The 15,877-nt window shown below is 34.3% G+C and overlaps 1 protein-coding gene across 1 annotated transcript; it reads right to left on the bottom strand.

Moving 5' to 3' along the window:
- Positions 1–248: 248 nt before the first annotated feature.
- Positions 249–12,031, bottom strand: LOC117345411. The gene is made up of 8 exons (XM_033908485.1): positions 11,978–12,031; positions 7,711–7,874; positions 6,246–7,293; positions 5,557–5,849; positions 4,577–4,714; positions 3,992–4,090; positions 3,490–3,581; positions 249–2,422 (listed from the first exon to the last, which is right to left on the bottom strand). The coding sequence occupies exons 2-8, from the start codon at positions 7,862–7,864 to the stop codon at positions 2,303–2,305; spliced, it is 1,944 nt and encodes a 647-aa protein (XP_033764376.1). The 5' UTR covers positions 7,865–7,874; positions 11,978–12,031; the 3' UTR covers positions 249–2,302.
- Positions 12,032–15,877: the final 3,846 nt, after the last annotated feature.

Consider the following 15,877-nt stretch of genomic DNA (forward strand, 5'->3'; position numbering starts at 1 on the left):
TGGACTGTTTATAGGAAAAATAGTTCCATCTCAGAGTTTGAGGAAAACTATGCTGATATATAGAAATAACCCCAAACAGTTTAAATATCTGTCTTGAAGCGTTACAGAGTGTACATCTTATTTCTAAAATCGGAGTATGTTTAAAAAACTAGACGGGTATCATACCATACCTTGTTATGAAGGTTATAAAGACAAAGATTGTTATATTGTGAGGCGATGTTTAAATTAAAAGTTATAAGAACAACATATGTAGCTAAAACCTCTCTTTATTAACTGCATTGAAAATACATCACAATACAAATAAAAATATCCATTTCTGCACAAAAATCACAAAAATTTACAAATGAATATTCATTTGTATTAGACTCTAATTTATTACGTTGTCACTGACAGAGAATATAAAGTAGACATTCGAGTAGTAGCAACAACTGAAGGATACATGTATACGGTACACTTAACAGCGGCTCAAATATCTAGAGCAATATTCCGGTACATCTCATAAATCCCTCAACTACCTAGTATAAAGGTCGTACAGTTTTAATGCTGTTTTTAGCAATTCTTGTGTAAACCCTTCATCTACGGGTAAAAATCATAATTTGTGAGAGAGCGCCAGGATATCTTATGTGTACCTTTATAAGATGTAGTCAAGTTTAAGATATATCACGCAGATCTGCAGATGTATCTTTACAGAAATTCCTTAAACATTAACGAATATCTCGTATGATTTGTTAACAAATATACCATGACCTATGATTGGCATATCTTTATTTCTTTTATAAATACCTCTTATTGTTTTGGATACATATCTATTAAAATAAAGATCTTCTTAAAATGTTGTATCTCTGAAACAAAAAGAGACCTGCCTTCACAAACAAAATAAATATACAGGGTGTTCCAAAAATCTGTTCCGACTTTTCGACATTATAAAACACTAAAACTTTTAGTATGGAAATAAGACATAGATTAAAGAGTAGTATCATAAAACATTTTAGCGTGTTATTTTCAATAAAGCTTTAAACATTTCAAGCAGCAATACCAAATTAATGCAAAATATCATGTGACGTGAATTTTACCAATAATGCAACTTGTAACGTCATTTTATGTTATTCTTTAGACTCCCAGACATTTTTTTCTGTTGTTAATTTTTCATGTTGCTTAAATTCGGAAACCATACGAAAATTTTTCTTTCTGGATAAAGGTTTAACGTTAGGCTTTTTTCCTCAGAAACTAATTCACCAGTGTCTGCGATTTTCCATTTGCATAATAAAATTTTACCATATTTATGTGTACATCCAATTTTTAATCCATCTAAAAAGAACAAAAAACAAAAAACAAAAAAACAAACTAGCAATTGATATCAGCAATTATTTTTGAGATGCAAAGAACGTGTTACAATATAAATCACGTGACACACAGTATAAGTGATATGTACACATCCACACTTACACACCCTCACACACTCTCACATACAGCCTCACACGAATACAAACTTCCTCACTATGCATTGTATTTAACAGACAAATATCGTAAGAAAAACGATTTATTAAATATTTTACTCTTAAATATATAATTTTACGTTATGAAACCAAAACACACAAACACACACACAAAAAATAATAAAAAACACCAAAACAACAAAACAAATAAAAAAAACCCCAATAATAATAATAATAATAAAATATAATCATATCTTAATGTTAAACCTAAGGATTTATCTATTGTACACTCTTTGACTGCTAAAATTTGAAAAAAATAATGGGCTGATTACTTTGTTTTTAAGCCAATGAAAATACTTGTTACTAGCAAGATTAAAATATCAAATAATTATTAATCTATCAACTATTACGATAATACCGTATATTTACACGTGCATTAAATTTAGTGATGCATTAAATTCAAGAAAAGAAAGGTATACACAGAGGCCTTCGACAAAGACAAAACGGCGTATATGACCTGGTCCCAGTTTAACATCCTGAAGTTTTTTTTGTTGATTCTATTTTTCTCTCTCTCTTTTTTTTTTTTTTTTGATTTAAACTTATTGATTGATTACACCTGATGTTAGGCACATATTCTATACGTTCATCTAACACCATGCTACATATCATACGATCATATCGATAATTGGATAACAAGTGTGCACAACAACCAAACGAAACATAAAAAGAAGAAAAGAAGACTAATGACCTTGTTTAAACATCAAGGTCATAATGTACTTTCTGTGTTTTACTACTAAATTTTAAGACTGTACGTATATCAGGCTGAAAGAAGGCAATAACACCAGAAATTCTAACATATCATCACTTCACCGCGATTCTCCGGAAGAAAGCGAGCTGAAAGAACTTTGACGATGTCCCCCTTCATGGTCCTGAAGCCAATACGTCCTGACTTTTCCACGAAAGCTGTTCGTCAGGTCACTTTGCATCTGAGTTAACAAAACATACCATTACAATTCTACCAGAAAAAAATCCGGAACATTTTTAGGTCACCTGAGACTTTTTCTCATTAACTAAGAAGGCTAGAAATCTGATACTGGGCCTATAGCATGCTCGGGGTAAATGGCTATAACGATTGTTCAGATGAATGAGCATGACCTTGAAATTCATTTACGGCCATCAGGCTCAAATATACTAAAATCTTTAGAATGTCTTCTTGAGGACCAACACACATAGAAACGATGTATTTTGCCTGTAGCATGCTGGAGGGAACACATTGACTTCATATTTAATGTCACAGGAATCAAATCTACCAAAATATATCAAAACTCATGTGACCGTTAAGGCCCATGGGGCTCTTGTTTTAGAAAAGTTATCTTTATGGCAGTGAGACATATCAAAGTGATCTAATCATAGCTCTCTTTGATCTTTACCATCAGAGGAAAGTTTATCATAGGTGTCGACGTATTTACTTCATTTGAGGGAATATTTTCTATCTAAGAAAATTGAGTGGTTTCAATTTAAGCATGATGCACATTTCCTCCAATATTTTCCCTAATGCTGCCTCACGTCAAACATGGAATAAAGCTGTCATACAAATGGAATCAATAGGGAAACATTTTGAATCCTTCTTTGTCTCTCCTCACCTTTCAATACAGTGATATAAATGTATTCTATACGGGAAAATTGATAAGAATTTTGAATTCACTTCAAGAAACCATATATCTTGTTATATATCTATAAGATTTATCAGTAGAAAGATGATGTTATAGTAATATTAACGAACCATCAATCTTCTTATATTTATGACATTTCTCATTAACAAAAGAATATGTTGTGTCATTACTAACGGATTATCAATTTTTTTGATATTTTCCATTAAAATTAATATGTAGTAGTTATACTAATGAGCGATGATACATTTTTCATTAAAAAGAATGTGTAGCAAACAAACTGTAACTATCATAATTGTAATTTTTTTAACTTAATACGATACACCATAAAACGTGTAATGTTAATGGTATGGCTCAGTATAAAATACTTTTATAATACTAACCATCACAGGAAGATCTTGTCTCTGCTTCAGGACGAAGCCACCCAGGTCACGCAGAAGATCGTGCATGGTCTCACTTATGTGAATTTTATTTGCTGGTATTAAAAAAAATAAAAACATAAATCGTTAAATAAGACGATCTTGGCAACATCTGGTACAGAAGAGTGTCGGTTCGCTTCTTCTCTTTATTGAGAGCCTTTGTACTGAAAGAGGGGTCGTAATACAAAATTGCGTTTAATTAGACTTTATTTATTAATATTGACGTAGATATTTGTTAACTGGGATTATGAAGAAATCCATTCCCTATATCATACTCATTTATATACATATAAAGAAATTATACTAACCGGTTAGCAATTGAAATAGAGTACTTTAATAGGTATAAAAAAAAAGTACTTACATAAGCTTTCTTAAATATAAAACCTTATATGACAATTTACCGTATTTATCTGACATACAGCCTACAATAATATGATTGTCCACTGGATCAACACATGCTTCTTACCTTTTCCAAGGGATTCCATCATAGAGGCTATACTGACTGTCACACCAAATAAACAGTATCGAGGCATCTTTGTACCAACCACAGCAGCCACGACAGGACCTTCAATCGAAGGGGACATCTTGCGTATTTTTATTATGATATATCACAATTATAATTTGCAATTTGTTGAGTTCATTTAAGCATTGATGTCATTTTTTTTAGTTTCATCGGGGTATGAAACAAATTTTGTTAGCAAACTGTATCAATCCGCGTAGCGGATTCTTACAGAAGTTTGCAAACAAAATTTGCAAACTAAGTTTGCAAACTTAATTTTCAAAAGCCATGCATTACGGACCATTTGTTTCAATCCTTAATGGGAAATTATTTAGGATGTCAAAAGAACCGGCGACACAGCTGTAATCATGTGTTTCTTTTGTTGCATTCAAATATCAACTCATAACCATATTAAAACGATAAGAATTTTGACTAATGAGCACCACCGGAAAGTAAACAACAAAAACAATGCTTAGAGGCAACAATTAGCACAAACATGGTTATATGGAATGTTGCTCAATAAGATCATCGTTAAAATATGAATATTCCTACCCGAGTGACAACCGATCCTCAGCTTAAACTTTGTCCCGGGAAGATGAGGGATCTCCAGACGGTCAATGTGTTCCAGAATGTCAAGGGCCATGGTAGCCACCTCAGCAGCATGACGTCGGCCATTCAGCTTGGGTACACCTGGATTTTAAATCAGTACTCATACAGTTTGAATTTTGTTTTGTTTGGGATTTAAAATATGCTTCTTACCTCCTCCTTCACCGTCCCTGGTGTAAAAGAGACAAACAGAAATTATCTAATCTTGCTTATAATAAGCATTTCCATTGGCTGAAAATATTATGTTATCAGCCAATAAAGTAAAATATGTTATCGTCATTTGTAACGTTGTTTTTGATTGGATGATACAGCAGCCTAATGCTAAGAGAAAATAGTTCGTCAATAAATTTTTGTGTTATGGAGCTGTAATGCAAAAAAGTGTACTATCATCTTCTGTTGTGTTATATCTGCATAAAATAAACATATTCAATTTCAATTATTAAATAAATAATGAAGGAAATCTTTATCTGATCACGAGGAAGACAGAAATAGATTAAAACATCGCATTGCTTTGTTAAAATAATCATCGTAATATAAACCAGTGAATTGAATGAAATCACATCCTCCTTACAATATGCTTTAGTGTTGATAAGAAAAAATGGTTCCCTAACTACTAATGAAGGCAGTAAACAATAAACCAAAACAGGTCATATAACTTAAGCAACGTAGTCGTATCTCATGAAACAATTGGATCGATTGTATTGGATATGATGTTATCGACAGTTCAAGAGTACACACCATATACTACCATGTTTAATTACCAAATACTACCATATATATACATACCAGAACTACCTTACATTCTCACCAAATACTACCAAATATATTTCCTACCATATAATACCATACATACCCACCAAATACTACCAATTATACTAACCATATACTACCATACATACTCATCAAATACTTCCAAATAGACTTACCAGATACTACCATATATGCGTCTCCAATGGTCTCCACCTTATACACATCAAACATTTCCAGTCGCTTGTCAAAGCACAGGTAGAGACTATTCAACATGTCAACCACTTGCATTGGCGAGCACTGTGCAGCAATTTGCGTGAACCCCACTATATCGCTGAATAAAACAGTAGCATCTGGATAATGTTCGGCCCCAACTTCCTCGTTTCTTTTCAGTCGTTCAGCAACGGATCTTGGCAACATCTGGTACAAAAGAGTGTCGGTTCGCTTCTTCTCTTTATTGAGAGCCTTTGTACTGAAAGAGGGGTTGTAATACAAAATTGCTGTATTAAAGTAGATATTTGTTAACTGGAATTATGGCCGGTGGGCCTCATCATAACGATAAACAATAAACTGAAACCACTTTCCAAACAATATTTTCATCATTCGAACATTACATTTATGTTTTTAAATTGCACCGCAAACATGGGTTCGTCCCTGTCCATTTTAGTTAATAACACGATAACAAAAAAGATTGTATATATTTAAAAAACGTTTTTTCAAAATATCTTTTTTATTTATATTCATTAGCGTTCTTTAATTTGTAATTCAATGGCATGGAGTAATTATTTAATTTGACTAAGGAAATTCATTAAGAAATCCGTTCCCTATGTCATACTTATTTATTTACATATTAAGAAATTATACTAACCGGTTAGCAATCGAAATAGAGTACTTCTGGATCTCAGACGTTAGTGAATACACAGCAAAGACGATCAGAGGGCAAAGAATAAGAATGATCCCAAATACGACTGAAATAAAAACTATATTTCTCAAGTCTTCCTCTGCTTCCATACGTAGGATTTCATCAATTTCTGAAGCGAGGCGGATTTGTACCTCACGGAGAGTGTCTTGGTATACAGTCATGTTTTCGAACCACCAGTTTGCATATTTGAAGGAACCTTTCACAGCTGAACTCCGATTGCTTCTTATCTCACTTCTCATTTCATTGATAGGCTGGATTACACTTGAATTTCGCAAAAGAGTATCTTCATAAATACTGTAAGCTAGCTCAGAATATCGCCTTGCAGATTCAAACGTAATGTTTGCAATATCCTGACTCTCAACAAAGTCAAGATATTCATCTCGAGTCAGAAAGCCACCTATAGCATAAAACGATACCCCTAGCCCTCTTTCTCTGCCAAAGTACTCACTGGCTACTACAATTTCTTGATATGCAACCAGCGTTGGCCAAACTGTACCAGATCGGGCTTCCACTATTGCTTGGTATAACCACTTTATGAAGACCTCGATACTATCTGAGTAGAAAGCCACCTCGTCTTTGGATGTTCGGTTGTAAGACTCAAGCTGGTATCGGTGACGGTTGAGATAAGACAGAAAGCTCTCTTTTGTTTGGAATTCTCGTCTGACGATAGTCTCGCTGGTGGGCCAGAATGACAGATTCTGGAGTCCAACATCTGTATCCGGATATCGATTTAACAAGAAATCCTTTGTCTGAGGACTCTTACTACTTATGTAAAGAGCACTAATGTCACGTTCTCGCTGCATCATACGTAAGAGCCACCCTAACTCGATGCTGAAATAGAGGATATTCCGGATGTTTGACAAACTTATGTAGTTGTCAAGGGAGACGATGAAGGTATTGGCAGTCATACCTGTTAGCACTACCACGGGGACAAGCACCACTGTCAACATTTTGAACATGTGCAATCTCTTACCGGCGTCCGTAATGGGATTTCCTGTCGTATCAAAATAAACATTTACTATCATTTCTATACTTTCTATATATATATTTCAGAAGTATTATTAATAGATTGTTGGTCAAAAAATTAATCTTAAAAATATCATCAAATGGTGATTTGGTAAAAGAAATGGAATTGATACCAAATCACAAAAGAAATTTCTGTAAGAAAAATAATGCTTATATAATGGAGATATCGTTATTCATATTACAAATATTCTTTTTTCAGAGATATTTATTTCATAACATTTCTAGGATATTTGCGCTCTATAAAAAGGTATATCATGTTCATATTTGGAATCGCTTATCGCTCTTTAGTTAATGTCATGGTTTCGTTACTTTGGTAGTATTCTTTGTAACAAAAAGAAAGAATATCACGTGTTTTGAAATACCAGTTATATAAAAATGAACATACCTCGACAAAGTATCTCGCATCTGTTCCAATTCTCATTCACATGCAGCATGTCCATGATGACAGCATTAAGCTGTGATTCGTTCAGAGATTCCGTGGACGACGAGGGACTTTTACCCGGGGTGGGCTCCATCGGTGTTATTTTGTTGCTCGCCATAACGTTTTTTCTACAGGCAAAAAAAAATTCTATGGCATCATTAGCACCATTAAAAACAGCAAAGCAAGATATACAAAATGCCATCTATAAGAACCACAAGTTTGTGTGACCTTTTTCTACCACAATGAAAAAAATATCCTGAAGATGGTTTGACTTCGTATGTTTTGTTAATTATATCATTAAGGTTGTCAGGATAAGACATGAAGTGACAATGCGCTATACATATTGCAAAAAAAAAAAAAAAAAAATAGAGACGATATCCCAAGATACATGATGAGTCATCGACAATGGTTACAAAGACACAACAACTTATCATATAACTAGGTAGTTACTGCATTCAATCAATGCACCATCATCAACACCAAGTATTGAAATGACAGGAATCATATTCGTGGATCAAAGGGCCGCTGATTCAGTTCAGCGGCAGGGAATGAGAATTGAAAGGGGTTGGAAAAACAAGTAGTGTGGGGCTATTGTGACTGCTGGAGCGGGAGGCCGGATACGAAAGAAGGATGAAGCATTCAATGTCAGTTCTCTCTAATCCATATCCTGCATGAACTATCTCTTGCCCGCAGCCTACGCCAATGCTCTCTTACCCACAACATACATAAATTCGCTCTTACCCGCAGTCTTTACCAATCCCCCCTCCCCTACAGAGCCTACGCCAGTGCCCTATTAACTATAGTCTACATCAATGATATCTCACCCACAGTCTACATCAATTATCTCTGACCCACAGTCTACATCAATTATCTCTCACCCACAGTCTACATCAATGATCTCTGACCCACAGTCTACATCAATGATCTCTGACCCACAGTCTACATCAATGATCTCTGACCCACAGTCTACATCAATGATCTCTCACCCACAGTCTACATCAATGATCTCTCACCCACAGTCTACATCAATTATCTCTGACCCACAGTCTACATCAATGATCTCTCACCCACAGTCTACATCAATGATCTCTCACCCACAGTCTACATCAATGATCTCTCACCCACAGTCTACATCAATGATCTCTCACCCACAGTCTACATCAATTATCTCTGACCCACAGTCTACATCAATTATCTCTCACCCACAGTCTACATCAATTATCTCTGACCCACAGTCTACATCAATGATCTCTCACCCACAGTCTACATCAATGATCTCTCACCCACAGTCTACATCAATGATCTCTCACCCACAGTCTACATCAATGATCTCTGACCCACAGTCTACATCAATGATCTCTCACCCACAGTCTACATCAATGATCTCTCACCCACAGTCTACATCAATTATCTCTGACCCACAGTCTACATCAATTATCTCTCACCCACAGTCTACATCAATGATCTCTGACCCACAGTCTACATCAATGATCTCTGACCCACAGTCTACATCAATGATCTCTGACCCACAGTCTACATCAATGATCTCTCACCCACAGTCTACATCAATGATCTCTCACCCACAGTCTACATCAATGATCTCTCTCCCAGTCTACATCAATGATCTCTCACCCACAGTCTACATCAATGATCTCTGACCCACAGTCTACATCAATGATCTCTGACCCACAGTCTACATCAATGATCTCTGACCCACAGTCTAGATCAATGATCTCTGACCCAAAGTCTACATCAATGATCTCTGACCCACAGTCTACATCAATGATCTCTCACCCACAGTCTACATCAATTATCTCTGACCCACAGTCTACATCAATGATCTCTGACCCACAGTCTACATCAATGATCTCTGACCCACAGTCTACATCAATTATCTCTCACCCACAGTCTACATCAATTATCTCTCACCCACAGTCTACATCAATGATCTCTGACCCACAGTCTACATCAATGATCTCTCACCCACAGTCTACATCAATTATCTCTGACCCACAGTCTACATCAATTATCTCTCACCCACAGTCTACATCAATTATCTCTCACCCACAGTCTACATCAATTATCTCTCACCCACAGTCTACATCAATTATCTCTCACCCACAGCCTACGCCAGTGCCCTCTTAACTATAGTCTACATCAATTATATCTAACCCACAGTCTACATCAATTATCTCTGACCCACAGTCTACATCAATGATCTCTGACCCACAGTCTACATCAATTATCTCTCACCCACAGTCTACATCAATGATCTCTCACCCACAGTCTACATCAATTATCTCTCACCCACAGTCTACATCAATGATCTCTGCACCCACAGTCTACATCAATGATCTCTCACCCACAGTCTACATCAATGATCTCTGACCCACAGTCTACATCAATGATCTCTGACCCACAGTCTACATCAATGATCTCTGACCCACAGTCTACATCAATGATCTCTGACCCACAGTCTACATCAATGATCTGTCACCCACAGTCTACATCAATTATCTCTGACCCACAGTCTACATCAATTATCTCTCACCCACAGTCTACATCAATTATCTCTGACCCACAGTCTACATCAATGATCTCTGACCCACAGTCTACATCAATGATCTCTGACCCACAGTCTACATCAATGATCTCTGACCCACAGTCTACATCAATGATCTCTCACCCACAGTCTACATCAATGATCTCTGACCCACAGTCTACATCAATTATCTCTCACCCACAGTCTACATCAATGATCTCTCACCCACAGTCTACATCAATGATCTCTCACCCACCGTCTACATCAATGATCTCTGACCCACAGTCTACATCAATGATCTCTGACCCACAGTCTACATCAATTATCTCTCACCCACAGTCTACATCAATTATCTCTGACCCACAGTCTACATCAATTATCTCTCACCCACAGTCTACATCAATTATCTCTCACCCACAGTCTACATCAATTATCTTTGACCCACAGTCTACATCAATTATCTCTCACCCACAGTCTACATCAATTATCTCTCACCCACAGTCTACATCAATTATCTCTGACCCACAGTCTACATCAATTATCTCTGACCCACAGTCTACATCAATTATCTCTCACCCACAGTCTACATCAATTATCTCTCACCCACAGTCTACATCAATTATCTCTCACCCACAGTCTACATCAATTATCTCTCACCCACAGTCTACATCAATTATCTCTCACTCACAGTCTACATCAGCTCTCTCTTATCCACATCCTACATTAATTCTCTCATACTCACGGCCATTACATTTTCCTCTTACCAATAGTCTGCATCAGTTCTCTTTTTCCCACAGCCTATTTCATTTTTCTCTTACCCTTAATTTACATTGATTATCTCTTACTTACAGTCTTCACTAATTCTCTCTTACCCTCAGCCTTCATTAATTTGTCTCTTACGCACAGCCTGCTTAATTTTCTCTTAATCCTCAGCCTTCATTTATTTGTCTGTTACTCACAGTCTACATCATTTTTCTCTTACTTATGTCCTCTCTTATAAATTATATACATGGACACATCAGAGTTTATCATAAATTATCATTCGTTGCTAAGGTGTTGCCAAGTAGGTAAATTAATGTTGCTATATTTAAAAAGTTTGTATCACCAACCAGGTTACACACTATGCTCAGACAATGTAACACATTCCCTGGTACGTGTGATCAACTGCCTAAAGTCGCATGACTACCAGATCAATAAACTTACGTGGATTTTGACTTCTACTCCATATTTCATCATATCTGTAAGAATAACTAAATATTTCTTATTTTGAATTTATATTTAAGCTTTACAGCCTCTCAGTGAAAAAAAACATAATATGTGCTAATAGGAATTTGGTTTAGTTTCATTTCATGAAATGGTATTGCTTATATGGCTTAGTTCCTAAATATAAAGTGTTCATGAATATATACTTAAACGTTTAATGGAAATTGTATATCTAATTATATACTCATTCAAGCGTCCACAACACCACATCTACTGCATCTCAATGGTTTTTTCCTTCTAAATCGATTATTTCTATATTTGTATATTTCATAATTGTATACATCGATAAACAAAGTATGTTATGATTCAAAGTACCCATTCAAGACAGAAAGAAACTGAAAAGAAATGATAATAAAACTTTCATTCCTTCAGAACGGTAAAATTCAGTAAGCTTAAACAAGAATATGGAAAGCAGATAAAACTTACTTAATGCAACGGAAGTCAGATTTGTCCTCCTTGCTGCGATATTACAGCATAACAATCCGTTTGTAGACTCGCTCTCTTCTTTTCAATTTACTTTTATAGGTGTTGAGTTGCCATGGAAATAAACCTTACGCGCATACGATAAACTAAAAACAAACTGTGAAAAATAGCCAACAAGAGAAAGTCGATAAATTAGGGATTGGGATATTTTGTGCTGGAATTCAAAGGATTGTGATTTACGGTCTGAATAAAAGAGGAAAATTGAATTTACATCTGATACTTTGAATCTTAATCACTTCTAGATATGATTTTACAAATAAATCTCTTGATGAAGGATTATATAAGTGCTTCAACATTTCCCAATTTTCCGTGTGTACTTGTCATATATTTATGTGGATCTCAACACCAATGTGTGTGTACTTGTCATATATTTATGTGGATTTCAACACCAGTGTGTGTGTATATATATTTATGTGGATCTCAACACCAATGTGTGTGTACTTGTCATATATTTATGTGGATTTCATCACCAATGTGTGTGTATTTGTCATATATTTATGTGGATCTCAACACCGATGTGTGTGTACTTGTCATATATTTATGTGGATCTCAATACAAATCTTTGATGGTTTGATCAAGATTGTAACGTACAATTTGAAGTTAAATGCAGAAGAACATTATACAGTCGAACCTCATGATCTCGAAGTTGATATCGTCATTGAAAAACTTCGAGTATTCGAGGTACCGGACTATATTCTACATATAATTTAACGTAGGAATTTATTGTTTATTTCGAGTTAAACAGGATCTTCGACATAACAGAGTTCGACATATTTGGATATACATCATTACCAACCAGTTTCCTCTCAGCTACCCCCTCGTTGATAACGACGGCGTGATTTTAATCGAACTGACGAATTCAAGAATTCTGCGAAGCAGAAGCAAAGATGACAACTGTAAACCTCGTAAACAATTTTTATATTTCACCTCATCGCCAATTTTAATAACGGAAATAGTGATTCAAAAATAAAAAATCGATAAACGGTAACGAGAAATTACAAAATTGTCCATATGACAGTATATACATATCTATGTATCTGATACCGAAATTATTTTATACTTTTATACAATCAACCAGCGCAGAGAACCATACTGTCACATGGGTATGCTATTAAAACTATTTTTAATACCAACGTTTTACCAATACCAGATTATATCATATTTTGCTTTCGGCATCAATAGCAAATGAAAAATAATGAAAAAAGGTACTTTGAAGATCAATTTATGTCAGTATTACTACTATGCTACTATTCATCTTTATCTTTTTTTGTGAAAGATTCCATTACTTTGCAGATTTTAACTCTTTTGTTTTCATGTTATTTCCTATTACTATAAAAAATCTTCTATATACGATCACAAATAATGCATAGTTACTCGATACCTTTACTAATTATACTAAACATGGAAAATAACTTTATTCCAAAGTTTCAACAGTTCATAGTTTGCTTTTTCTAACAAATAGCTGTAACTAGCTCCGATTGCGTTCATGGGTGTAACCATGGTAATGGCGAAAGTTCACCGTTAAAATATCTGTCCTTCCTGAAGGACTATGAAGTTGATACCTAAAAAAGGCATCAGAGAAGTATATATATGTTATACATGTAGGTATAATACATATATGAAATAATTCTTTTTATATTGGTGTGCGCTACAGTACAAAGCAAGCATCTATTGGCAGACATTTGTTATTTCCAGGCAGAATTAACACATACTTAGTTTAATCTATATCGATTCTTTTTACTGGGAATTAAATCATTTCTTTATCATTTATTGATAGTCGTTACATGGCGTTTTAACTGATAAATTATTTGAAATGTCAGTAATTCGGTGAACAGCTTGTTTCTAGGTAACGCCAAAGATAACGTCTATTATAAGGCAGATTTATTGACTATCTTCCGTTCTATTTGATATTTCAGCCATTCAATGGCTTTAACACACAATGCCGCCTGTTACACCTTTCTTTAAGCAAACATTACATACCAAAAATCACTAGCTCCCTCTCTTTAATATTTCTGATTGCATTTGCATTTTAACTGATATTCACTACTTAACATTTTCTGTCATTGGTATAGGCAGTTTCGAAAGCTTTTGACGCATGAAAGTTTTGATATTTCATTAACAAATACTCCGAGAGAGTTAATACTAGTACAGAGATTAAATACTAGAACAGATATTTAATACTAGAACAGAGATTAAATACTAGAACAGATATTTAATACTAGAACAGAGATTAAATATTAGAATAGGGGTTTAATACTAGAACAGAGATTAAATACTAGAACAGGTATTTAATGCTAGAACAGAGATAAAATACTATAACAGAGATTTAATACTAGAGCAGATATTTAATACTAGAACAGAGATTAAATACTAGAATAGTGGTTTAATACTATAACAGAGATTTAATACTATAACAGAGATTAAATACTAGAACAGAGATTTAATACTAGAACAGAAATTTAATACTAGAACAGAGATTTAATACTAGACCAGAGATTTAATACTAGAACAGAGATTTAATACTAGAACAGAGATTAAATACTAGAATAGGGGTTTAATACTAGAACAGAGATTAAATACTAGAACAGAGATTAAATACTAGAACAGGTATTTAATACTAGAACAGAGATTAAATAATATAACAGAGATTTAATACTAGAGCAGATATTTAATACTAGAACAGAGATTTAATACTAGAACAGAGATTTAATACTAGAATAGGGGTTTAATACTATAACAGAGATTTAATACTAGAACAGAGATTTAATACTAGAACAGAGATTAAATACTAGAACAGGTATTTAATACTATAACAGAGATTAAATAATATAACAGAGATTTAATACTAGAGCAGATATTTAATACTAGAACAGAGCTTAAAAACTAGAATAGGGGTTTAATACTATAACAGAGATTTAATACTATAACAGAGATTAAATACTAGAACAGAGATTTAATACTAGAACAGAAATTTAATACTAGAACAGAGATTTAATACTAGACCAGAGATTTAATACTAGAACAGAGATTTAATACTAGGACAGAGGTTAAATACTAGAATAGGGGTTTAATACTATAACAGAGATTTAATACTATAACAGAGATTTAATACTAGAACAGAGATTTAATACTGGAACAGAGATTTAATACTAGAACAGAGATTTAATACTATAACAGAGATTAAATACTAGAACAGAGATTAAATACTAGAACAGAGATTAAATACTAGAACAGAGATTTAATACTAGAACAGAGATTTAATACTAGAACAGAGATTAATACAAGAACAGAGATTTAATACTAGAACAGAGATTAAATACTAGAACAGTGATTTAATACTAGACCAGATATTTAATACTAGAACAGAGATTTAATACTAGAACAGAGATTAAATACTATAACATAGATTTAATACTAGAACAGAGATTTAATACTAGAATAGGGGTTAAATACTGTAACAGGGATTAAATACTAGAATAGGGGTTTAATACTAGAACAAATCAGAAGAGAAATAAAATAACGACAAAGAAAAAAAAATGCTCCTATTTAAAACAATCGTTTCCATATATGACATATAAACATTACACAAGTACTATTTCCTAACGAGATCAACTACTGACTCGGCACGTTCATGAAACTGCACTGATGGAAACCATAACTCGTATACAATAACCTTGTTCGTCACTAGTCGTTTATTACGGACAATTGAGGAAACGGTTGTCAAGTGAGGACAAACCAAACACTGGTCTAAAGTATACAACAGCTAATTCCCAGTTTGTTTTCAACAGACATTTCTCATTCGTAAATTTTGCGGATTCTAAACTTTAGTAACATACATAATTA

Source organism: Pecten maximus, chromosome 16 (genome assembly GCF_902652985.1).
Source record: "Pecten maximus chromosome 16, xPecMax1.1, whole genome shotgun sequence".
Taxonomy (NCBI): Eukaryota; Metazoa; Mollusca; class Bivalvia; order Pectinida; family Pectinidae; genus Pecten; species Pecten maximus.